Below are 27,713 nucleotides of genomic sequence, written 5' to 3'. Positions count from 1 at the left end.
TTTTTTTTTTTTTTTTTTTGCCTTATTTGTCTTATTTGTTTGTCCCATTCCTAAAATATTGCCACTCCATGTTTTCTGCTTAATACCTGCTTTTCACCTACTGCTATTATTTACACATCAATTTACACATTAAGGCTTCAATCACTACTTACATCAGTATGTTTTGCTCAAATTTTTTTTTATTGCATCTTCTCTCTTGCAATTTTTTTTCTCCTCAGTCTCTCTCTCAACCCAATCAGTTGAGGCAGATGCCTGCGCCCAACTTTTTTGCTTTAGTCAGTAAGAGAAAGATAAACAGTGACAACAATAATCTACTTGTTGAAATCAGGGTTGATACTCAAAAAATGAGTAAATTATTTATTGCCCCCTGAAAGCAGTTGAAGTTGGTCCCAAAGCAAGTCAAATTAATAGATGTGTTTCTTTGCAACACTTGATGCATGCAAATCATTTTATGCAGCTGACTTAAACTCAGTTGTCAAACAAATGATGTCAACCAGGTTAGCTAACCCACGTCCTCTCTACCTGGAAAAATTTATGACTATAAAGTTGTCCTTCAGACTAAACTGGCTCAATATATACTAAGATGACTTAGTATTAAATGGAGATTTGACTTAATGCTGCTTGATGATGACAAGGTTCTTCAGCATGTCAAAGGAGTTTCCATCAGGCTCCACTGAGACAACACCGTGCTCCTTACTATGTACTCGGAGGAAGCCATTGTCGTCTAAACCCACCACCTCAGCCTCTGGTCCATCTTCACTCCAGAGATGCACCTTGGTCGCACTAAGGTCAGAGCACAGAACACAACGGTCACAGTTCAGCTGTTGGATGAATTATATTGTTATCGTTTTAAAAATCCAATCTTCACCCCATGCCCTTTACAACCAGCAGCTGCAATGCAGCACTGTTTGATTTTTTTTTTTTTTTTTTCTTCTTTTCTACATTTAGATTTAAACATTGTTCCCTATGGAACTGGGGGGGGGGGGAGTTGCAGTGCAGAGGACAGTGTAACAAATTCCTGGTTGACCGCTACATATGATGACTTCCTCTCCAGCCATTTCCCCAATCAACGTCTGGTGTATACTACTTTATCAAATCACACATGACACATTAAACAAGCAAACATCAGTAAAAACAATCTTTTTAGTGGAGGCAAAGTACACTTCCCCATTTTTGCCCATTCAATCTGGTGTTAAGCATTTAAGTAGCTGATTTTGATGCACCGAGTCAAGCTGGTTGTTGGGTCACAAGGGTCAAAGATAGAGCAAGTGAGAATATGAGGAAATATTAGATGGTGTTGTATGAAGATCATTCAACTGGTGCATGCTGCCAGGACCACTGTGGTTCTGGATGGCAATCATCTGTGGATGATGGATGGATGGTGATCTGTGGATCTCAGCACTGAACATAAAAATTAGAAAAATAACTTAGAGCATTTTGTAGCAGTAACTCTACAGCACAACAGCCAGACCAGACCTACAGCTGGCCACACCCCTCACAACTCTGTCATCCGGGATAGAATATTGAATAGAACCCAGGAAAATTTCCTGTAAATCATCAGCGCACCAAGCTACTCAAGCTTTCTTCCATGATAGCTATCAGCTGTCAGGCTCTTCTTCTATGGAACCAACTCCCATATATCGGTCTGGGGGGTGGACTCTGTTACAGCTTTCAAGATCAGGTTTAAAACCTTTCTTTATGATAAAGCCTATAGTTACAAATTCAAGGTTTAGATCCAGTTTTTTTATGCTGCTAGACTGCTGGTAGATGCACTAAGCACCCCCCTCCCATGCATGTACATTACAACTTTACGTTACTAACTTTGTTTCTTCCTGTAGTCTATGTTTTGTCCCTCTCTCTTCCTGTCCCTGTCCTGCTGAATCATCTCTGCTCCATGTTCATCAATATCTTATGCTGCAATAGTTACCTTTAATTGTCATTAGACACCACTAATCATTTGCCATTGTTGGCTCTGCAAAAAACCCAATTTCCCCTACAGCTAATATTTATAGGTGCACATTTAGTGTTAACAGGTTGCAATCACTACTTACATCTGTATGTTTGCATTTTCTATGGCATCTTCTCTCTACTACTCTTGTTCTTGTCCAGGCCCTCCTTCATGCTCGCTCTCACTGCATCTACTTTTCTAGACCTGCTCTATGTGTAAAGTGCCTTGATGTAACTTTGTTATGATTTGGTGCTTTATAAATAAATTTAGCTCCTCCTGTAATTATAATACCACAGTTTACCTTACACAACACTTGTTCCACACACTGAGCCTATAGAGTACCAGAAATGCATTTGTAGTAGCTGAACAAAGCCACTGTAAATGAGAGGTAAACTCTTTGAGTCAAAAACCCATGTGTATATTTGCAGTGCTCACCTGTGAAGCCATCTCATGTAGTAGGTGGGCAGGATAGCATCTGGTCCTTTTCGTTGGAAGTTGCTGATGAGTTCCTCCAGACAGTTGACAGTGCGCGCAATGAGCTGAGCACAGCTTAGCGGCCGAAGACTGCAGTTATGTTGCTTGTTGTATTGCAGGATTAAGTCATTGATGCATATTGTGGGGTTGCTGTTTGTCACATTGAATCCACAGCCTGCAGAGAACCCCATGTTCAAGAAATAATACAATTTTATATATCAATAAAGCAATAAAAGATTATTATTTTGCACCAGGTATTTTCCTGGTGCATGTTGGATAAAGTATTATAAAGGGTGCATTGTTGCAATTAGGGAATAACTCTTTGCCATACTCCTTATAACAGGAGTGGGTGTAATGTGACAGTATTAAATTATTTAGTGCAACGGGCTATAAGCACAGGGGCCACTACTTCTACACAGTAGAAGTAAGTGGCCTCTGTGCATAGCACGAGGCACTACTTAATATTGTCCATACTTATTATTATTATTCCGTCACATTTTCGGCAGCTAATGCGGGTCGTACCGCTGGACGGAGCCCAACAATATATATATCAAAACGTGCGGCTCGATCGGGACAAGTGTGCTAAGTTCTGGGTAGTCGATATTCCCATTTTTCCCAAAGTTATTCCCAAAAACCAGCCGAAATTTTCCATAGAGAACGCATGGGAGCCGACGAAAAATCGCCTCAAAATTTCACCTATTTTCTCAGTCGCGTAGCTCAGTCATACGTGCACCTAGAAATGTCATCTAACTTTAAAACGGAGGAAATCTTATGCTCTTTCCAGAATATCAAACCTTTGTCTCCTAAATGGTACGGTTTTCGAACTACGACCTCTCAAAGGAGCAGTCCGAATCACTTTTTCCTCAAAGTTAGAGTGGAACCGCTCGTTAAGTAGAGTGAGAGCACTGTGAAAAAGTAACATAAACAAACATTTTCATGTTTAACTCGAGCTCACGGCCAAACCGTGAAAGGGAGACAAATGATTTTTTGGCAAAACGTAGACACAGGTCTTGGGATTCAGAAAATCTAAGTTTGAGAGCTCTACTCCTCACCAAATTTACACAGGAGCGCTCAGAGCGCCAGCAACACCTGCTTTTGCCCCAATTGACTGCAATGCAAATCAAGGTTTCACTAAAAACAATTTCACTCTGACTTCGCACTGTCCCTACACGCTCATTTTAAGGACTTTTCAAATCAAATAAAGACTGCTGGAATCCCCAGACTCTTCTGTCTCTCACAGTGTTTTCGATTTTCGGACCGGAGCTACGGTTTGCTCGCAATTCGAAGTAGTTCGGGAGGTGGTCAAAAGCCAATTTTCGGAGAGTTTTGGAGGGAGTCTGAGCTCTGACCAGACTGAATTCTCAAATCACCGTGGCAACCGCAGGTCCCTCAGCTCAGGTCTGTGTGAAGCTGTTTCTGTAGATTAAACCCACCTCACTTTGGAGCCTCACTGCTTCAACATACTTTGTCACAGAAACGCCGTTCAAAGTTTAAACGGCTCAGAAGACCTTGACCTCTGACCTTGAGCACTCACACATATAAACAGACACACACAGAGACACGCACTCACACATATACAGAGACACAATCACACATATACACAGACAGAAATAGAGAGATATAGACACACGCTCACACATATACACAGACATACACACAGAGACAGATGTACAGACGCAGTCACACATATACACAGACACACAACGAGACACGCACTCACACATATACACAGACACAATCACACATATACACAGACAGAAATAGAGAGATATAGACACACGCTCACACATGTACACAGACATACACAGAGACAGATATACAGACGCACTCACACATATACACAGACACACAACGAGACACGCACTCACACATATACACAGACACAATCACACATATACACAGACAGAAATAGAGAGATATAGACACACGCTCACACATATACACAGACATACACACAGAGACAGATGTACAGACGCACTCACACATATACACAGACACACAAAGAGACACGCACTCACACATATACACAGACATAAATAGAGAGATATAGACACACGCTCACACATATACACAGACATACACACAGAGACAGATATACAGACGCAGTCACACATATACACAGACACACACAACGACAGATATACAGACACACTCACACATATACACACAGACACAATCAGGGACAAACATACAGATGCACTCACACATATACAGACATACAGACAGTCAGATAGACAGATGCACTCACACATTTACACAGACACACACAGAGACAGATATAGACACGCACTCACACATATACACAGACACAAATAGAGTCGTATATACAGACGTACTCACACATTTACACAGAAATACACAGAGACAGATATACAGACGCACTCACACATATACACAGACACACACAGAGACACGCACTCACACATATACACAGACACAATCACACATATACACAGACAGAAATAGAGAGATATAGACACACGCTCACACATATACACAGACAGAAATAGAGAGATATAGACACACGCTCACACATGTACACAGACATACACAGAGAAAGATATACAGACGCAGTCACACATATACACAGACACACAAAGAGACACGCACTCACACATATACACAGACACAATCACACATATACACAGACAGAAATAGAGAGATATAGAGACACGCTCACACATGTACACAGACATACACAGAGACAGATATACAGACGCAGTCACACATATACACAGACACACACACCGACAGATTTACAGATGCACTCACACATATACACAGACGCAATCAGGGACAAATATACAGATGCACTCAGACATATACACAAACATACAAAGAGACAGATATACAGACACGCTCATTGAATCAATCTCAATCGGTTCTCCGAACGGAAATTTCAGCAGGAAGGCTTTCGACGGCATGACGGTATGTGGGTTGCTTGTCCGGGCGAGGGGCGACGGGCGAGGGGACGACGGGCGAGGGGACGACAGGCGAGGGGACGACGGGCGAGGGGACGACAGGCGAGGGGACGACGGGCGAGGGGGCGCCGACCCGTGGCACTTCAAAATTTCTTGGAATTTTCCAGTTGATTTGAAGATTTAAATATTTGAAGAATCCCCTCACTCCAACATTTCCTTCACAGATCAGATATAGTAAGAGTCTTTCCAGAGGAAGGATAAAACAAGAGTCTGCACAGCATCCACATCTTTTCCTTCATGTCATTGACATGTAGCTGTGCACATTTCTCCTGGCTTTACCTACATTTTGCTCTGTCATTTACAGCTCATTTCCTCAATTACTGAACAATTCAACGTGACAGGAACAATTTCCAGAGGAAACATTTGAGTTTCTGAATTAAAGCTATAAATTAACCCAGAGGTGGGAGTGTTTGTTTGGTTATGTGAAGGAAGGATCTATAGTAGCAAGAAGACAGCTGAGAGTTCAATGGTTGTTACCTATGAGCAGATGAAAGGTTGATCCTATTAGAGTGGAGGTCACCAGTACCCCTCCAAGCTTCATCAGGTTACTGTAGTAGATGTCATTGGGCCACTTTACTCTCAACTCTATGTCCTAATGAAGGTTGAAATATGTTCAATAATCATTAGTCAGTATGCCATCACAATAGATACCACAATGAAGAGATAGGTTTTAATATATGGGGAGTATTTAGTTTAATCAGTGTGCTTTTGCCAACAAATTCAATCTTAACTATCATGTGATGTGCTCAAAGAAAACTTAAACCTCTTATGAGCTGTATTTTAAAGTTCCATTTAATTAATCAATGTTATGCCCATACCAAGACACACTTTCATTTGTTTTGTGAGCTATAAAGCCCTGCTTCTTTGATATACACAGGTAGTCAGGCTCTTTTTTCTGACTGGCAAGCCACCAATCAATCAATAAATAAATAAATAAATAAATAAATAACAAATCAGTCCGTTTCACACCATGGAGTTTAACTTAGCAGATGTGCAATTTTTTTTCTCATGCTGTTTCCCTTATATTCTCTGGCATGCACCTAGGAAGGCAAACAGAAAACCTGTGTAATAAATGATCTTATGGCATGTAAATTAATGCCCCCTCGTGGTGGCAGCAGTTTATTAGCCTTTCTTATCTTGCCCTCCAGCGGTTGTACCATTCAAGTCTGTCATTTATGTAGTTGTTACTCTTTATTGTACAAAAAATACAGTGCAGAGCAACCAGATTTGGAGGGCGTGATTGTCTAGGTGTCAGCTTCTACTGTTCCGAATCAGTTATTATACTATATTTCACAATCCTAAATTATTTTATATAAGTTACACTATCATAGGCAGATACTAAGATATTTATCCAGAAGAGAAAGAAAAGGAGAGAGGAAGAGGTGTCTGGAAATCTGGGGACTAGCTGGTTGGGTCTGCTGCCAGGGCCAACATAGGCTGGTGATAGTGTTGAGAAATCTCTTGCAGAAAAGTGTGTGGGCTGATACCTGATATCCAGGTAGAGTGCGAACAGCCTCCACCATTGCCAGAGCAGCTAGGTGCTGGAGGAAAGGAATCCTCTGTCCGAGTCTGGAGTTGAGATCAACCTGAACCTTTAGAGTGAACATTGCACAACCCAAGGGACTGAGCCATGCATTCCTGCCCCGACCTGAAGCAGTATCATACCCAGGGATAATATAAGGAAATGGTAAGTGGTTCCAATAAAAAAAAAAAACAAAAAAAAAAAAAAACAAGGGTGTAAACCATTTGATGTACACTGGGCTAACTTTGTCTGAGACCACTTGGACCTGAGAAAGTTAGGATGTTGCATGTGCATGTTTACAGTTTAAAAGCACTCACCTCTTCCCTGGCTTTGTTGACCAGCCACTGCAATTAAACCCATATCCATTGGTAATTTGAGATTCAATCTAAAAGACAACAGGAATAATAATTAATATTAAATGTAAGAATTGGATTCCCAGAACATACCCCCATATCCTTCCTCAGTCACATTTTTCACATTCGTACACCATTTTTCCCTTGGATGGGTGAAGTTATCATATTGTGGAGCTGTAGCTCAATAATTATCAGTAATAAATGCTTCAAAACTAATTCATCCTGTCATCTTTTTCATTTCAAGAACCTGCTGCTGTGAACAATTAATAGATTACTTTTCCAATGCAGGAGCTTGTGATAGACAGTTACTTTCACTGTATTTATCTACATATGAGCAGGACACTACAACAAAATCAGCGGACTCAGGCTGTTAAACTTGATATTATTATGATATTATTTTTCAGAAAGCTGTTAATATAAATGGACAATGATGCGAGTTAGGTGCTCACAAAGTGAGTTACTTTTGGGTCCGTACCAAAATGTCAACTCCCTCCACCATGATGGCTCATAACATTTTGGGTAAATCTACTCAAAAACAAACCTACAAAGCTTCCTTGGACTGGGCAACAAAAGCCAAATGTGTCCAAGTTGGAAATTTTTTTTGTAACTCTCTCCATGAGTTTTCCTATATATACACACAACATAACCCTACTACCATTGAGACACTTAAGATATTATTTTTCAGAAAGCTGTTAATATAAATGGCTTTTGAACACCATTCTTCTAAATCCCTCTCACATTGTAGATTAATATATGTAAGATTAAAAGATTATTTTTGCCATCAGTGCTAATTTTTGAGAACAGGATTTGGCTTGCATAAGTGTGTTTGCATTGATCATTCAGCAGTATCAAAAGGTGTTCCATATGCAAGGAGCAACTAATCTGTAAATTTGCTGAATTGAGATAATCCTATTGACTGAGAAATAGCAGAAATGAACATTTCCAAAAAGCACTATTGGAAGTAATCAATAAGAGGCGACTGTTTCATTGCTGCGGAGCAGCTGAGCCACCAATGACCTTGCTCTCGTAAGAGCTTGTTTTGATCAGGCCTGCCTGATTTGACAGCGGGAAAGAATAGCAGTAGCAGCCTTTTGACTTGACTACACACCTGAAAATGTCCAGTTTTATCAAATATAATTTTACCCTTGCTGAAGTTAAAACCACTATAGGTAGCAGCTATTGTCATGGTGACATTATGTCATGACTCTGAAAGCTGCTTTTACTTAACACCCACATCAGTCACAGCAGAAGTGAGTTTCGTCCTTAGTCCAGGTAAGATACCTCTGACTTTGTCTCTGGTACTAAAGCGACCAAAGAAATGTGACAGTTTGAGCCATGTCCTAGATACTTCTCTGAATGGTGGTTCTTAAAGCACAGACTCCGCAATCCCCTCCTTGTGAATCTCCCCTAAATCTTGAATGGACTTTGTTTCAAAAATCTTCTCAAGGCTGCAGCTATCCCTGTTGCTTGTGCACCTTTTTTCCTTCCATTTAACTTTACATTAACGTGCACCCTGGGTATAGCACCCTGCAAACAGCCAGGCTATTTAGCAATGACCTTTTGTGTTTCACCCTCCATGTGCAGGGTATCAATGATAGTCTTCTGGACAACTGTCAAGTCAGCACTCTTCACCATGATTGTGTAGCCTTTTAAATTAATTAATTATGCACCAGAAATTGCACTTGTGCCAAAAGTGCGACCTATGTTTAAATTTTTGGGATTCTGATTGACTAATGTGGACTTGAGCTTCTCGTTACACTGCCATCTATAGTTTTGCAATGTCCTGACGGCATACATACACGGGTTAGCGTAAATGAAACGTTTTCTGAATACAGGCATGTGTGCACAATGTTATTTTTGAATACGGAGAGGGTGAAATGTCTGTTTATGAATAGCCGGCCACATGTAAACGTAGTCTAATGTAGCAACAAGATATAATGTTGATGCGAGTTAGGTGCTCACAAAGTGAGTTATTTTTGGGTCCATACCAAAATGTCAACTCCCTCCACCATAATGGTTCATAACATTTTGGGTAAATCTACTCAAAAACAAACCCACAAAGCTTCCTTGGACTAGGCAACAAAAGCCAAATGTGTAACAATAATGTCCAAGTCTGATTTTTTTTTGTAACTCTCTCCATGGTGACTACGATAAATATTAGGGTTGCGAAATTGGTTTGTATCAGCCTGTAAAATGCTCCTGGTTTATTGGAATGTAGTCTGTGGATATGATTTAATGAAACTGCCACAGCAACTTGTTCCAATCTTGATTAAGCACAAATGAAAAGCCCTGGATCCTGCAAGTCTTCCACATGTTGTTGCCTCCAATACAGGGAAGCGTTCAGGGTTCTAAAGTATAACCTACCTTCTATTTAAATTTAATGAGAACACTACACCATATGTTCACTTGAATAAGAAATTAAGACATTTAGGCATCTGCTTACAATCTTTTTATAATCACAGGTGGAGCATGCACGACCAATTGGCCAATTTGATATTATAGTCAAACCTGTTGTTTTTCAATGTACTATGATATCTCTGTAGGGACTCTGAAATTCAGAAGAAGGCATAAGCTACAAATGCAAAAAAACTGATGTGTTAAATAAAACTGTGCAAGTGCCAAAATTCCCTCCCACATGTGCAGAGACTGGGGAACAAAATGTTTATAACTATAAGGGAAAATAGCACAATTCCATTTACATCTACCCTTGCTTTTATCAATCTAGTGAATTAAGGGAGAAATTAGTGGCAGAAAGACACAGAAGTAAAAGTGGGCCATTGGGTTTTCATGTTAAAGCCTGAAGCTTTTAGTAGAAAAAGTCAACAAGGTGGAAGTGTTGCTCCGGGCACAGGGATTAAGTTTACCAGAGCAGGAAAAGAATCATTATGTTCTCAGCAGCAGCCAAGTGGTGTCACAAAAGACCTGTAGTCCCCTTCTCCTAATGCATTCGAAAATAAATACTTTCACATTGTTACCTGTCCTTAATACAACACACACACAGAGCACAAATGAACTGGCTATGTTAATACTGGTTGAATACTGACTGACAGCAGATGTTAACCACACATCCATAAACACACTTTAATAGAACAAGATACAACACGGAAACAGTGGAAAGGCAGCCACATGTTTACTCCCTCATCTATTCATTTACAGGAACTTTCAACATGATATACTCCAGTCCTAAGTTTGAAGATTGACGTTAGGCATGGCCCTGTGAGAATACCATCCCAGTGCTGGTTACTATTAGCTTCTCCAAGCCAAACAAAGCATTAATACCTTTTGTAAAAAAACATTGTCTACTGACCATTCAGCCTCAGCTCAAGCCTCTGCCCTAAGTTCCTCAGTCTAAAACAATTCTAACCTGCAGGTACTTACACACCCAGTCCCTCCCTGTCTTGTAGAAGTTGTCTTAGAAGTTGTTTCTCCTCAGACATAATGTCATTGTTATTTCAAGAAACTGACTTATATGCAAATTATCTGTTTCACAATTTGCTTATTTGATTAACTGCAACCTAATGTCTCACTGTGTCAACAATGACCCTTTGAATATTCTACTAAATCAACTCTGAATGTATATGGATATTCATGCCTTTTATAGCCACTCACCTACAGTATGGGTAATTTAGAGTAACCAATGAACCTTGACATGCATGTCTTTGGACTGTGGGAGGAAACTAGAGTACCCAAAGGAAACCCACACAAGCACAGGGAGAACATGCAAACTCCACACAGAAATCCCCAGGCCTTGGAATCAAACCCACAATATTCTTGCTGTGACACAACAGCACTAACCACTATGCTGTTGTGTTGCCTCTACTTTGAAGCTCACTGCATTTATTTTAGACATAAACAAAACCTATTTTAATTAGCTCAACACACAGCTATTGCTGATGTGTGCATGATATGTGGTTTCTGACATTGTGTGTAACTTGTTTAACTTGTTATCGGTACACTGCAGTGAATTCAACCAGTTTCTGCTCAATGAAAAAATAGTTTGTACATTGGACCACTGTTAAATGGCATCTGCTGGACTGAATCAGAGTTTCTGCCAATTTCCTGACATTTTAAGTCAATTTAAGTTCCATAAAGTTTTGTTGACTGATCCAAACTAAAATTTGAAGGGTTTTAATGGTGCTCTTAAAACTTTGACCTATATATATATATATATATATATATAAAAAGATTCCTTAATAATAACATTAATCAAGTCTGCTCCAAAGGGACATCTGGAAACTCAAACTTCAGCAGGTTTGGGGTTCTATGGCTTACTCATTCACTGCTTTAGTTTTTGTATTACCCTAATGACAACACTGTCTGTTCCAATCAGCTCAGTACTGCTCCACAATCCATTTGTCAAACTTTATGACAGTTTTAATTGCTCCCACCTGCTGCTGATTGACCTGCTCCACAGTGACTTTTATTCACGCGTGGATGCAGACAAAGAAGTCTATTAGGTGCAACTTGACTTGGTGCAGTGGGGTCACCAAAGAATTAAATTAGTTCCAGCCTCACTACTCCACTCTCTGATAAATACAAGTGTAAGAAGAGGTGAATGCTGAAGTGATTGTGTGATTTTAATGGTGTATTGCATTTCTTTCTTTTTTTTTTTTTACTTCAAGTGACTATCAACTTTATTTTGTCTTCTCGCTCCAGAGAATGTTTAGAGATCATCGCACAGAACCCCTGACATCAGTCTTTGTTTTATTGCTGCTCATCAAACAAACCTGTGTAATTATGGAGAACTGAAAACAGCAGTTCTCTTCACTCTGGCTGCTGCTGTAACATGAAAATGTGCTGCTACCTCTGCCTTTTCCAGGATGAAATTCCCATCAGCACACCTCACTCCCTGCCTAATGTTTCCTATAAGTGGCAATGAGGCCAGAGTCCAATTAGAAAACACAAATTGTGCACATGCTACACATTTAGGTAGTCTGTTGTGTGCCATTGTTAGTTGACTGATTGAATTGATTTTAATTGCATTTTCATCATGAAAAGAATTGTTTTTTCTATGTAGATTGGGATAGAAACCTCTGGAAAACCTTCCGTGGTCTGGCAAGTTGCTAGGCCAATAGTGTAAGGTAAGTGTTAAACGTGAAAAGAACTGGCTAAATGAAATTAAATCCATACACAGAATGCAGATTGCTACTCCTCCACCTGCTGTGAAACTTAATATTAAATAATTGTGCAAAAAGTTAATAGTCAGGACCAAATAAACAACGTGGGGGAAAGGGACAGAAAGACAAAGTTGAAAAGAGAGTGAGGAAATCTGTTAAGCTAAATTTTCTCTAATTGGAGCTAGACAATCATGGGACAAACACACACACTCAGAGGACCTACCACAGTAGGTCACCACATTATTACCTACCCTTTGAGTAGTTGTGTAAATTTAAAACACTATTACTCTGAAGCAAGAAGAGTTTGATAATGCTCTGAGGACAGGCCAGGTACCCAACTCATACATTATTTTTGTGCAGGCATAATTATTAGTAGTAGTCAGTGTGGGTTATTGGCTCTTTACCTGCTTTACAGTTTCACAATGCATTCACAAATCTTACAACAATGCCATCAAATAGTTTCAGCTCTAAAATATATGATTTCAGTCATGTCACAATCCCTTTGCATTAGTTTAAATGCTTTGTGTGAAGTGTTTAAGTCTATTTAGAAACTGCAGGTTACTTTGTTTCATGTGGTGAAAGGTCTGTGTAAAGTTATAGCAGGTTAGTTTAAGCATGTCACGGCAGTCAAAACTTGTGTCTTTTGACTGTGGTGGTGTACATGTCAATAGAAATTAAAGACAGGTGTTACCCTTCCAACAGGTTCATGGTAGATGTGATGATGTCAGCATATAGCACAATGTGTCCCAATAGGCTGGTCTTCAGATTCTTGCTGTAGGTCTCCATACTGAACTGTGGCCAGGACTGAGAGTCTGCTGAGTCAGTGACCAAAGCCAGAGAGCCTTCAGGCAGCAAAGGAGCATCATGGAGGTTGGAGGACACCATCCTCAGGGTGGCCTTGGAGAATGCGAGGAGGGCATTCTGTTCTGCATGTGTCTCTGCCCACTTCAGGAAGCTGGCCTTGGCTTTCTTTGGTGAGAACAAAGAGGCAAAGAGGTCAGAAGTCTATCATTTGTTTTTGTTTTTCATTAAAGACACCGTCTACAGCCCAGTCACCACCACACAGAAACAGCTTCAATCTGCCTCTATATGTAAAGCACCTTGATATAACTTTGTTATTATTTGGCGCTATATAAATAAGTATAATTTGATTTGAAAGATTTGGCTTTAAAATATATAGATACACCTTTATTTTCAACTAAATTAATTTGAAGACTAAAGCAGCTAATGTATTCATCTGGATTTACCGTGTGTGGTTCTCAGCTTCAAAATTACTGGTCTACACTTAAGATGTAAATGTCTAAGTGTTTAGTGTTTATAGTGATGAAGAAATATGTCCCCATGAGCAACAGTGTGGCTCACTGATATGTGTCCACCATGCTACAGAGGAAAAAGATACAATGTACCAAGCATTGGATGAACACACTTTTGCAGGATGGGGTCAGTGTATTATCTTTCATCTGCCCTTGTACACTTTCTAAGGCCCAGTAACTCACCTTCCCAGATTCAGAGATTAAATTTCAGGACTTAATATAAGTAAGAGCAACTAAGCCAACTATAATTCACAAGGATTAGATGTACGTGTTGCAACCCCATCAATGCAACAATGTGGAAACAATTCTGAGGTCCAACTTCCGTTAGCCTGCCGACTTGCTGTCTGGAGCAGCGGCATGAAATTTCACACTGAAACCAAGCATACAAATATAGAGACAATATTCCATAACATTACTAATTTTATCATAAATATAAGTTTAATACTATTTTAGCTTTTATGCTCTCTTTAATAGTAGGCATTTCACTGACACAAATGGTGGATTTGGGAGCTGGAGAATCACTCAGGTCTTCACTTGCTTTTCAGGATCCTGGAGCACTGACTCCCCCTAGTGGGTAAAACTCAGTACTGTGCAATTTTCCTGTTCTATGATGGCCACACCATTCATAATTAACTATCTCAATTAATGATGCAAATGTTAAAGTCAATGCTACTGTTGCCAGTGGTTTAAAAAATTGCAATTTCCCAGTCTGGGATAAATAAAGTATCTATCTATCTATCTATCTTACATCTTCATACAAGTATTTTACAGGCAAATTGACAGGAAAATAAAAACCATCTCTTGGTGGCTGGATGCCAGACTTCAGTTTGAAATAGTTTGCATCCATAGACACCTATAATCTCCCTGTCATACATACACCTGTCAGGCATAACCTTATGACTGCCTGCCTAACATTTTGTCGGTGCACCTTTCGTTGCTCAAACAGCTCTGATTCGTCAAGTCATGGATTTCACTAGACATGCTGTGCTGTGGTAATAAGCTAGACACTAGCAGCAGACCCTCCAAGTTTGAAGGTGGGTCCGTTGATCGGATTTGTTTGTCAAATTCATTTATATAGTGCCAAATCATAACAAAGTTACATCAAGGCACACATAGAGCAGGTCTAGACCAAGTCTTTATGGAGTTGTGGAAGAGCCTCAACACATCCCTCCAAGATGAAAAATTTCCTTTAAGAGCCACAAAACTCAGGCAAAACCAGGCTCATGGAGGGAAGCTATCTGCCTTGACTGGTTGGGTTGAAAGAGGGAGAGATGGCCAGGTGGCAGAGAGAGATCAACAGCATCTGACAGATGCTCGATTGGATTGAGATCTGGGGAATGTAAATGCCAAGTCGAAACCTCAAACTTGTTGTGCTCCTCAAAATATTCATGAGCCATTTTTGCTTTGTGGTATGCTGCACTATGCCACTGAAAGACACCACAGGCATCAGGGAATGCAGTTTCCATGAAAGAGGTACACAGTACATGGTCTGCAACAATGCTTAGTTAAGTAGTATGTGTTAAAGCAAGATCCACATGAATTGCAGGACCCAAGGTTTCTTGGCAGAACACTGACTAAACATTACATTGTTTCCCATAGTGCCTCCTGGGTGCCATGTGTTTCCCAGGTAAATAATGCACATACCCACGGCCATCAAGGTAAAGAAAAGAAAAGTGATTCATCAGACCAGGCTACCTTCTATTTTTGTTCCATGGTCCAGTCCTAATGCTCCCATGTCCATTTTTAGTGCTTTCAGAGGTGAACAGGAGTCAGCATGGGCACCCTGACTGCTCTGCAGCTAAGCAGCTCCATACACAAGAAACTGCAATGCATTGTGAATTCTGGAACCATTCCATCAGGACCAGCATTAACTTCTTCAGCTATTTGAGCAACAGTAGCTCATCTGTTGGACTGAACCAGATGGGCCAGCCTTAGTTCCCCATGTGCATCTATAAGCCTTGAGTGCCCATGACCCTGTCGCCTGTTCAAAACTGTTCCAATCTTGGACAACTCTTGATAAATACTGACCACTGCAGACCAGGAACACCCCACAAGAGCTGAAGTTTGTGGAGATGCTCTGACTCAGACATCTAGCCATTACAGTTTGACTCTTGTCAAACTCGCTCAAATTTTTACACTGCTTTTTTTTTCCTGCTTCTATGAATTTGAGAACGAAATGTTCACATGTGGACTAATAAAATCCCACCCACTATCTTGCCTGATTGATGTATACAGAAGTACTGTTGTAGACATATATAAGTGGAGTGGAATGGGATAGTGCCATCTTGTTATGAGGATGATGTGCTGTAAAAAGAAAATCAGCACAAGCACAGTCAAATAGCAGTAGAAAACATCAGATCAAAATAACAACTCCTAAAAGTTTGATTAAGAGGTGTATATGTCTTCAATCAACTGCAGCTGAAGCAACTGCATCATGACAAAGTTCAAGGACAAAAATAAAACTCTCATGAGAAAGGATTTATTTCAGGAGGATTGTATTAGTAACTACTAGGGCTAAATGATACATGGACTTAACTGAAATCAGGATTTCAGATATTGCAATTAGCAAGGTCTACGATATAGAAATACTTTATGCAGCTTGCATATATTCATGCCATCCAACATGAAGACAGATTGATCTGGTATTTGAGAAAGTGCACAATTGAAGCTGTCAGTTATAATTTCTGCAGCTTCTTTATTATGTAGTCCTTAAACATAAAACAAGTATTGTGGTGATTTCTCCAAATTTCCACAGGAGATAAAATTGTCTGACAGATACAGACAGCAGGTCAGTGTCTCATGCACATCTCTTCATGCACTTTGACTTGAGTGGCTCATGATTTGTGTGATGTCATTTTATCACAGTTTGCCCTTAAAAGTGGATAGCCATGAACGCCGATGTACATGCTGTCCTAATGGAGCCATGTCTCAGTAGAACAAACCGGGTTATGCATTCAAATATCTTTCTTACGTCTGAGAAATAACTGGGAGCCATATCAGTGGAAACCTCCACCAAGACTTGAAAATTCATTAGCTTTTATTAGACTATTTTAAATATATAAATCCTGCAGACACGTTGTGTCATGTTAGGAATGACCCAAATACAACAATCACAATTAGATATTTACCCTGAATGGCCCTGCCCTAGTACCTACATTTCAAATAACCCTTTTTAGACATTCCCAGAAATATTTAAAAAGCTTTTACATTGTCAACTTTTAATGGGCACCCATAATATAAGGTGAATTTCACTGTTTTCAAAAAAATATAAATCCTGGGTGCGGGAATGTAGCTTAGTGCTAGAGCGCATGCTACGCAAGTTCAAACCTCAGCCAAATGGCAAACCAGTGCTAGGCTTGTGCCGGTCCTAAACCAGGAGAAATGTGGAGGGTTACAACAGCATAAAAGAAGCATAATAAATGTAGCAAAATTTATAATGCAAGTCACAGAGCTGACTTGCTGTGTCACCTCCAGTTAACCTATACATGCATGTCTTTGGACGGTCGGAGGAAACCGGAGTACCCGGAGGAAACCCACACAGACACAGGGAGAACATGCAAACTCCGCACAGAAAGGACCCGGGAACCGAACCCATGACCCTTTTATTGTGGGGTGACAGTGCTATGCCACTGTGCTGCCCCACTGCTCATATATGCACATAAATTTGCATCAATTTTGGACAGCAAATTGTTTCCATATGCGTATTATGCAGATTATCTGTGCTGCCATTCTCACAATTACTTTAATTGTAACAGTCTGGTACTCACAGTGTACTTTTGTGCTTGTGGGTATGCTCATGAGAAGAGGAATGCTCAGATTATGGGGAAGCACTAACTGTTACTTGCTGTCTGAAGTGTCAGAATGGCAGCAGAGAAATAAAGATAACAGTAATCATTTGATTTTTATCCTTAGTGAATATTCACATGCTTCCAAACAATTAGTCTTCTGAAACCCCATGTATTTCTGTCTGCAGTTTTCATGTTGAAGAAAATACCAGGTTTGACAGGATGTTGATGTCTGTGCGTTTCTCAAAAAAATCCATCAGATTTTTCTGTAGCAGATAAACAACTCAATTACATATGACTGATACAAAGATCATCTAGGCTGTGACTAAAACTTGTTTTCTTTGTTATCTTAATCCTGCAGCCTGATTAACTAAGGATGAGAACTGTGGTTTACCAGCGAGGTGGCCAGCAAGTGGACTGGGCTTAAGGCTGGAGTATGGTGTGGTTCACAGCTTAGGCCCAGCGAGACAAGGATCTCTGCCAAGACTTCATAACGCAGAGTGTTGCTGACCCTCAGTTGAGCAAAACCCTCTGATGTCATATTCTCAGTTGCAATTTCCAGGTAGACCTGCAGACAGAAAACATAGCAATGCTCAACAAATTCAAAAACATCGAATTACATTCACGTGAAACTTAACATATCAACTTCAGATGCTCAGAGCAACAAAACATCAAAGAGTATGAATTCCTACACTTGCCACATGTTGTGAAATGCACATTTACCCTGCAAATACAGCTTTAATAAAAGGCAGGCACTGATCTGACACCCTTCTGCCCAAAACCTGCAGCACAGTTCTGAAGATTAACTTGTAATTGTCAGAGTTCAAAATAAAGTTGATTTACTGACATACACTGTGGCAGGAATTGCTTTGGGATTAAATTGAAGATTTTTGATCATATTATAATTCAGACCAAGTACATTTCTTGGAAACGGTATTCCCTAATACCAGTGGCCTCATTCAGCAGGATGATGCTCCCTTCTACACTTTAACAATGATTCCTAATTGATTTAAGAACCACCAACTAATTCGATTTGTTTACTTGGTTTTCAAATTCCCCAGGTCTCAATTCAATCCAGCACAAGCGAGATGTGGTGGCAAAATATGGAGACCCCACCAAATGTATTTTTTTTTTTTTTTAATTACAAGTGAGAATTCATATTCTTCTAATTATTGCATTATAAACCACATCACAGTTTATTATGTAATTATTTACATTTTTTGAGTCATTACTATCTCCATGGCTCCAAAATTTGTTTCTAGAGATTCTCAAATTTCTCTTTCTCTCTCACTATTCCAGTGGTTCAGAAGTTTAGATAATTTGGAAGTTTTATAGTCTATATGCTATAAAATTGAGCGATTTATGTCTTGTTTGACAGCCCTGCCTTGTAAGGTCAAAGGCAGAACTATCTTGATCCAAATTGCTTATGGACAACACAGTCTTTCTAATATTCCTCTTCATGTTTGTGACTAGAGATGGCTTTCAGCTTTATGCAGTGGAGTTGCCATCACAGAGCCCAATTGGTACATCTGTTTTCAGAACTGAAATGGGGTGCGTATGAGAAGGCCTACAACCCCGACTCGCAAACGAAGTCGACAAACGAAGTCGAGACAGAATTTGGTCAATGTTTCAAAGTATTGTCAGGGTGCTGTTAACAATCTAAGTGCATATCCACTATCACAATGGGTTGCCACTTAATTCACCTTTGTGTTCTTTTAGTGAGATCTTTAGTATGACACATTATATTGATAAGTATTTCTGAGACATTCTACTAGAGACAGGCTGAGTGTTAGCACCAGTGTATACCTCATTCTCAATAAAAAAAACACAGTTCAATCAATAGCTCAGTGTCCAAATCAATTATCTTCATGATGAGAAAATTTACATAAAAGCATAACATAATGATGTATTGATTTCTCTGTATGAAGATGCTACAAACACATTTTTTAAACAACAATCTGGTCGTAAAAGGTCATATCTTTACCTGACATAGAACAGCTTCTCCGCCATCACTACCATGAGTCACCTTGACAATGACCATATCCTTCTGAGAACAGCCCTCCCCTTTCAGCTCCCCCCAGAGCTCTACTTCTCCTCCACCCTGAGTGTCCCTGGTGTACACCTTCCCAGTTGCCAATACACTCAGCACAAGTTCTGTGCTGTCTTCCTTAGTGAAGGTGAGCCTGCTGACTTGCCTTCTTTGCCTCGCCCCAACCTCCAGACAGAGGCCTGCAGGGCACAGGGTGGAACCTAGCCCTAGGACTTTGCCACCCTGGCTCAAGTAGGTCAGAAAGCGGGTCTGAAGTTGGGGGGTCAATGTCTCCTCCTCTGCCAGTACCAAGAGCCTAGTGTTGTCCAGCCATGGGTCACTCAGAGCCTCCTGTGGTTTGAGGGGATATATTATGTATTTTTCCAAGTTTATACACTGCAATAGAAGCTGGTGAACTACATGATAACGCTCCTGACACCCGTTTGTGTACACCAGAACATTTGGTGGTTTGCCATTGTCAAATATAGTGCTTCGGCCAAAAATTCCTTCTGCATCACGCTCAGGTTTACGCTGTTTCTCATCCCCACTATCCAAGTCTACTGAGCTATCGTTAGGAAGGTCTGGGATGTTCTCAGCTGAGGCGTATTTGACAGAGAGGATGGTGCTGTTCTCCATTTCCAAACATTCATGGCAGCTGGAGAGGTGGAGGTAGTTTCCATGACCCTCCATATGATGTTGATTACTCAAGAAATGTTCTCCCAAATCACCAACAGGTATAGGATCTTTAGTGCTGTGGAATGGCTCGGACTCTTGTTGTTTCTCAACGCTGCTCCTTGCCTCTGGGGTAGAGCGAAAGCTACTATTACAGCATTGCTTGTGCTGGTAGTCAGCTAACGGAATACAAGGTAAAGGTTTAGGAACACCCTCCTCAGTCTGGTTGGAGCAGCACTGCTTTTTCAACAACTCCCAGAGGGTGGATTCTCGGAGGACCACAGCTACAATCACAAAAATTTTAAAAGCAATATGAGTGACATCTGAATTAAAATAAATATATATAGATTTGTCATTCAGATAACAATGCTGAAATTAAAAATTAAGGCTGGAATTGTTATCTTGCTGGTGAAATTATTCTTGAACATAAAAAAATATATATGCATTGGACAGATTCGTTAACAAATGTACGAAAACCCAACTAACTATATAAAAGGCAAATATGAAATGTAATTGAAGGCAACGTACGAACTATCTTTGATGGTAGGAGTCCATTGTCAAGCTGAAGGCGGTCTTCCATAAAAGCAATTCCCAGCTGGCTGAAGTTCTCCACAGTCGCCTGAGCCACTGCCCTGAATGGCTGGCCAGGACTACAGGCCAAAGGAAGACAGTAGTCAGACCACTTCAGCACCTGCACACAATACACACCACTGGCTTATCATACTTTTGTATCAATAACTGACAAGATCTCACTAAAAGCACCTGTTAACTGCAGTGCCCTGTGAAGAGAAACAAAGTAGGTTGGGAATATACAGGTGCTAGTCATATAATTTGAACATAATCAAAAAGTTGATTTATTTCAGTAATTCCATTCAAAAAGTGAAACTTGTATAATGTATACATTCATTCCACACAGATTGATATATTTCAAGTGTTTCTTTTAATTTTGATTATTATGACTGACAACTAATGAAAACCCCAAATTCAGTATCTCAGAAAATTAGAACATTGTGAAAAGCTTCAATATTGAAGACACCTGGTGCCACACTCTAATCAGCTAATTAACTCAAAACACCTGCAAAGGCCTTTAAATGGTCTCTCAGTCTAGTTCTGTAGGCTACACAATCATGGGAAAGACTGCTGACTTGACTGTTGTCCAAACGACGACCACTGACACCTTGCAAAAGGAGGGCAAGACACAAAAGGTCATTGCAAAAGAGGCTGGCTGTTCACAGAGCTCTGTGTCCAAGCAAATTAAGGTGAAGGGAAGGAAACGATGTGGTAGAAAAAAAGCGTACAAGCAATAGGGATATCCGCACCCTGGAGCGGATTGTGAAACAAAACCCATTCAAAAATGTGGGGGAGATTCACAAATTGTGGAAGGCAGCTGGAGTGAGTGCTTCAAGAACCACCATGCACAGACATATGCAAGACATGGGTTTCAGCTGTCGCATTCCTTGTGTCAAGGAAATCAAGGTCCCAGAGTCTGGAGGAAGAGAGGAGAGGTACAGAATCTGCGTTGCTTGAGGTCCAGTGTAAAGTTTCCACAGTCAGTGATGGTTTGGGGTGCTATGTCATCTGCTGGTGTAGGTCCACTGTGTTTTCTGAGGTCCAAGTTCAACACAGCCATCTACCAGGAAGTTTTAGAGCACTTCATGCTTCCTGCTACTGGCCAACTTTATGGAGATGCAGATTTCATTTTCCAACAGGATTTGGCACCTGCACACAGTGCCAAAGCTACCAGTCAGTACCTGTTCTTCATTGGCCAGCAAACTCGCCTGCCTTTAACCCCGATAGAAAATCTATGGGGTATTGTGAAGAGGAAGATGCAATATGCCAGACTCAACAATGCACAAGAGCAGAAGGCAACTAGCAACCTGGGCTCTCATAACACCTGAGCAGTGCCACAGACTGATTGACTCCATGCCACGCCGCATTGCTGCAGTAATTCAAGAAAAACGAGCCCCAGTGCTGTACATGCTCATACTTTTCATGTTCATACTTTTCAGTTGGCCAACATTTCTAAAAATCCTTTCTTTGTATTGGTCTTAAGTAATTTAATTCTAATTTTCTGAGATACTGAATTTGGGATTTTCATTAGTTTGTGAGTTATAACCATCAAAATTAAAAGAAATAAACATTTGAAATATATCAGTCTGTGTGTAATAATGAATATAATATTCAAGTTTTACTTTTTGAATGGAATTACTGAAACAAATCAAATTTTTTGATGATATTCTAATTATATGACAACCAACTGTAATGATGGAGAAATGCATGTGAGCTACTTATTTCACCTTCATTATTGCACACTATGGTACAGTTTATGCAGCTGTCAAAACATTCAAATTGTAAAACAGCATCAAGAAGTCAAACAATAAATGGTCTTAAATAGAAATCTGAGCAAACACAGTGGTAACACTGGATTTACAATAGACAGAATTTGTATGTGCCAACGTTGGCTGCCTTGGGTTAACAGGTCAGGCACATAACCATTTGTAGTTGATGAGATTGTTCAATATTACAATGACAAAATGATGGCACATTAAGGTATTTAGATATGAAATCACAACTAAATATTCTCCAAAGATTGTTACATTTAAACTTATTGTAACAAAAATCAAATATTGTCAAATACTGTAAACCATATCTTTCAGTTTTTTCAAGTTCCACTTTCTCATCTCATAGTTTTAGGTATCCAGCTGTGTGCCTATCTTTATCCAAAAGTATTTATTAATTTGTAACACAAACGTCATTAAATTTCCTTTGAAATTAATAAATCTATTGATTCATCTGAAACAATCCTGCCTTAAAGTACCATCTTTCTACAACCTGCTCTTTCATGTATTCTTCAATTCTGGATATTAGCTACCAAAATTTTGTAGTTTTGGCAAATTGCATACACATTATACAGATACACTTCCCCACAACTTTTATCCACTCTAACATAAACCTTAGTTACCTGCACAGACATGAGCATGTACCCTCACCGTGTGACCAAAATATGAATCAAAATTACTAGCCCCCCATGAACTATTATGGTACATGGTGACCATTATCTTCACACAAATATACTATTTACTTGTAGTGTTTACTCTTGGTCCACAGGATACAATCAACCCAAATGAAGCACTGCTCCAATCAGTCAATGCATAATACCATAGTTACTTAACATGGGTCACGAATTTGCTGGACATAAACAGGCAAATTCTATAAAACTTTTAGAGTGACCCTAACTGTTAATACATGAGGAAAATCAAGAAAAAATACCCCATACATATGTGCATATATGTAGACGATACAGATGCACAAACTACAACTTTAGATACATTAGGCAATGATTAGGTTGAGTAAAACAAGATCAAACTATGTCTGTGTGTCACAGAGGCGTAGTCTCACCCCTGTGATACATAGACATATTTTGATCTGTATTTTAATCATATATTAACTGTTCCATTTTAGAGGCTTCTTCAAATGTAGTGAGAAATGTGTCCTTTTTTCGATGAGGGTTGTAAAGGAAAATATTATCGCAGGAAAAACTAACAGCCAGCCTGAGGGTTTCACTTTAAATGAATTAGTTCACTAGCTAAAGGCTACTAGGTGACAGGAGAAATGCAGTGAAGAAATGCAGTGCTTCTTTAGACCAGACTGGTTTAATTCTGTTCAGTGTCGGGTCTATGGCAGCTATGAAGGGCACACCCAATTCAAAAACCTATTCAGGGACACAGCTAATGTCACTTGTTTAGTAATGTGCGGAGCCTACTTTTTTATTTGATGAGTGATGAGAATGGTAGCCCACTTTGTGTCCTGTAGCTTCTATGATGAATGAAATATTCTGTATTTGCGGCCCATAAACCAGAGAGGACCCCAACAGTGCAGTCCAATTTCTGATGTCATCACATGCCTAGGGACAGTACAGATAACAGACAAAAATTCACACTCATACCACAACAAGGTCGTTAGTGACAGGAGATGCTTAAGTAAAACCTGCATGATTAGAACTTAAAAGGGCACAATAACACATTTGAAATATGTTATTTGGTTAATATTATTTTTTGCTTCTCTATTAAGCAGCTTTTTGCATCTTTATAGAGCAATTGGTCGTACACAGCAGACGCCGCACCTTTTATGTGAATGCGCACAGATCTAAACCTGGGTTCAATTCAGTTGCAGAGTTGATAACCAGCTTTGTGAGACCACTTATCAAGATTCCAGATTTCTGGGTAAGTGAAGCCAGACAACGAAAAGAGATCCCGGGCATGCTAATCCAGCTTCAACAATAGTGTTGGGCAATGTTACTGCTTGTTACTGCTTCTACTGTTTGTTATTGCTCCATTGGAAGCAGCTCTCACAGAGTATACTCAATCTGATTTATAATGAAAAATATGATATGCACAGTTGGTAAATGAGTCAAGACCTTAATCTATGTCATGGACTACCATGACGTGGTGGGAAAAAGCTATTGTGGGTGTGACTTTGTTACACGTAAACTCTCATTTAAATGACAGGGGTGTTCCATCAAGGGTACTTCACGATTCAATTCAATTTCAATTATGGAAGCTTCCGATTGTTCGATTCAATTATTCGTGCCATGTTTCTTCAATTATTGCGATTTTTAATGCTCTTTTCCATACAAGATTGATTTTGTTTTCACCTGTGGCTACATTTGTTAATAAATACCCTATCAATTAACTCAGTTCCTCTAAAACTACACTTAAGTAAATAATGTTTTTTGAACATTATACTTGCATTTTTCAAAGACAAAATATTTTATGACTACATAAACATTTGCACTTTGACGAGGGAAAACTTCACTTGTGCAAGAGCTCCCTCTATTGGAGGAAAACATTGAAAACAGTCAAGCTCTGGATTTAGTGAGTTTAGGTAACAGCAATGCCAGTTAAACTTCTTCAACGGTCAAGTTGACACACGAAGATTAGTCGAGTATATCGTCTAATATAGTTCACGGCTGAGCTGTGTCACTCCAAAATGGATTTAAAACGTGAGGTCGCTGCCCTGCTCTTGTTAGACTGTGTCACCATACATTGCTAATTAAGTATGTTATTTCCCCCAACAGCTAGCTCTGGTGTCCAACCTGAGGTTTCGTTACGTAGACGGCCCTGTCTCCGAGCTGAAGAAAGAGGACGTCCTCGGGTAGAGTTTGGCCGGGACACGGACGGGCGGCCGTGCGGGAGGTAAGCAGCGGTGCTGCGCTTGGAGCTGGGGCCGAACTGGAGCAAATTATGAAGCTGAAGCTACTGCTGTTTGGCCTTGATAGATTATTGCGGATCAGGGCCGAGTAGCACTTGTGAAAGCGCACCCACATGTAGACGTAGCACAACGTTAAGAACATGTTAACCCACTGCCGAAAAGGGGGCCATCATTACCAGTCACCTCGGTAAAAATGTTTCTAGCAGCACACAATAGGACGACCTCAGCTATCAAACATTCAGCAATGACTTCCGCCTTACTCCTCTTTTCTTCTGCTGTTCCTGTGCTTGTTCTCCGCAGGTTTAGGCGCCACCCTCTGGTCTGCATGTTGGCTCAAACGAATTATTAACCCGTTCCAGAACAATTGGATAAAGGTACTGTATTATCTTTTCAATATTTTTTTAACAAAGAGAACAACACAAACATAGAAAGAATTAGCAAACAACGACAAAAACGGAGTAGTACCATGAGTCAGTGACACAGTTGCAGGTGGTAAAACTTAAATAAAGGGGGAAGCTTACATGTTGTGGTGTATGGTGTGTGGTATTTCAGTCAGAGAAACATAGATACATAAGTTACAGCTTTGACAGCTTTCCCAGCAACGGCATAGCAACGCAGCAATAGAGGTGTGGATGCTGCTTACAGTATTTTTATTTTTGCTTGGAGGGGCTTAAGCCCTCCCAGCCCCGCCGTCAGTGTTCATGTTTTTTAACTGAACTCTCAATTTCCTCTGGCGAACCGTCACTATTTCCTTCCCTGCTATGAGCTGTGAACGAAGGAAAAGCACTTGTTACAAAACTGACGTCAACTTACCTCCACTCAAAACACAAGATTCACTATAAGCTCACAGTATGTAGCGTCAGCACGCATGAGTCGTAAATTCACCCCTCTCTCCGGGTGAGCTTCAAATGGCTGCAGCTCGCGATATACTCAAGCCATAAAGATGAACGTATCACTCACTGGCACACCCCACCTCCTTGCGAGCTGAATCACGGCAGCTCGCGGTATGCACCTACTGGGTAACTGACTCGGTTACTCAAATGAATCAAAAACTCGATTCACTTTGGTGAGTGACTCATTTAAACTCAATTCAGTAAAAATAATCAAGTTTACCATCACTACTCTGTATCCATGGCAACGAGTAGCAGTGGGGGTGGACGGCAACCCTAACCCTGGGTTATCAACAGACGCAAGCAATAACTTGCTCTATATTATGACTAACACAATATTTGACACATTAAACAATGCTTGAACTGATATGGATTACATATTTTTAATTAACTACTTAAATCATAGTAGTACATACTGATTTGTTAAACTTACAGCCTTGTTACTTAGCATGTATGAATTATCATGACAACATAAAGCACCAACATATCAGTCTGATGTAAACATTAATAAATCTCAATAACCTGTCACACAAGCCAACTCCATTTTCTCTCTGGGTGATTGTAAGGGACAGGTCAGGACAGTCTGAGGACACAGATCGTTGAGGTTGAAGTTAATATTAATGAAATTTGTACTTTGACACAGGTCTCCGCTGCACATCACATGTCTGACCAGATGTCAGTTGTAGTACTGAAATGTGAAAATTAATTTAGTTGAACTAAAATATAATGTTACGTCTCCACATAGATTGTCAAGGAATTCACCAAGTTCATGTCGATGGACATCAATATGAGGGTCTGGACAGCCATCTGCATAAACTACTTCTATTTTGTCCTCACTCTTGTGTATCTGGAGGAGGCTAGACAGATAGTGAACAAAAAACTCAGCCAAACCGTCTTCCAGGTGTATGGTTTTTTACTGATGCCGTTTCTGTAAAACTGAACAATACAGAACAGAATTTACTTACATATAATACATAAACATGCATAAAATAATGGCACTCTAAACATGTGTAGAATCACTTTTTACAATACTCACAGACAAATCTACTCCGAGGCTGAAACGTAAAGAAAACGCTGCACACTGTAGGCTGCTAGGTTTACAAACTGAAGCACAAAGAATGGAAAGGGTAAGACTAGCAATTTTCAAGACCAGGCTTAAAACATTTCTGTGTGACAGAGCTTACAGTTAAAAGGTTAAAGTCCCCTACTCTTTAGCTATGCTGCTATAGGCCTAGACTACGGGGGGGGAAGGACTGAGCATCTCTCTCTCTCTCTCTCTCTCTCTCCTTCCCCCCCTCCCTCCCCCCTGCATGCGCTGATAAGAACCATGCTTCTTAAAAATCACTGTTTCTCCAAGTTCGAAGCATGTGTACTGCATTTACTAACCATGTTTTCCCGAAGTCTCAATGTCTCCCAGC

General features: G+C 40.1%; 1 protein-coding gene and 1 long non-coding RNA gene across 6 annotated transcripts; one reads left to right on the top strand and one right to left on the bottom strand.

The window, feature by feature from the left end:
* Positions 1–26,334, bottom strand: hlcs (holocarboxylase synthetase (biotin-(proprionyl-CoA-carboxylase (ATP-hydrolysing)) ligase)). 5 transcript variants are annotated; one of them, XM_029519351.1, is made up of 11 exons: positions 26,219–26,334; positions 23,958–24,098; positions 20,723–20,885; positions 19,478–20,478; positions 17,888–18,061; positions 13,087–13,364; positions 7,243–7,310; positions 6,891–7,051; positions 5,881–5,995; positions 2,384–2,597; positions 1–783 (listed from the first exon to the last, which is right to left on the bottom strand). In XM_029519351.1, exons 3-11 carry the CDS (start codon positions 20,772–20,774, stop codon positions 612–614), a joined length of 2,235 nt encoding a protein of 744 aa, XP_029375211.1. In that variant the 5' UTR covers positions 20,775–20,885; positions 23,958–24,098; positions 26,219–26,334; the 3' UTR covers positions 1–611. The 5 variants fall into 5 exon arrangements, with proteins under 5 accessions (XP_029375211.1, XP_029375214.1, XP_029375212.1 ...); XM_029519354.1 differs by having other exon boundaries at positions 20,723–20,844; XM_029519352.1 differs by lacking the exon at positions 26,219–26,334 and adding an exon at positions 25,666–25,785.
* On the top strand, positions 25,073–27,526 carry LOC115054244 (uncharacterized). Its single transcript, XR_003841590.1, has 3 exons — positions 25,073–25,196; positions 25,272–25,389; positions 25,706–27,526. It is a non-coding gene; the product is annotated as an uncharacterized LOC115054244 (long non-coding RNA).
* The last annotated feature ends 187 nt before the right edge of the window (positions 27,527–27,713 follow it).

The sequence above is a fragment of the Echeneis naucrates genome, chromosome 14 (genome assembly GCF_900963305.1).
Source record: "Echeneis naucrates chromosome 14, fEcheNa1.1, whole genome shotgun sequence".
Lineage (NCBI taxonomy): Eukaryota > Metazoa > Chordata > Actinopteri > Carangiformes > Echeneidae > Echeneis > Echeneis naucrates.
This window is presented reverse-complemented; position numbering and strand designations above follow the sequence as displayed.

What these genes read in the sequence shown, in the direction of transcription:
- hlcs (XM_029519350.1), bottom strand. Translation starts at nt 25,547, where the DNA reads ATGTTCTTAACGTTGTGCTACGTCTACATGTGGGTGCGCTTTCACAAG. An exon ending in CCTACCATCAAAGATAGTTC is followed by an intron (nt 20,479 to 20,722) that starts GTACGTTGCCTT and finishes TTGTGATTGTAG; the next exon opens with CTGTGGTCCTCCGAGAATCC. An exon ending in GAGAAGCTGTTCTATGTCAG is followed by an intron (nt 18,062 to 19,477) that starts GTAAAGATATGA and finishes TTCTGTCTGCAG; the next exon opens with GTCTACCTGGAAATTGCAAC.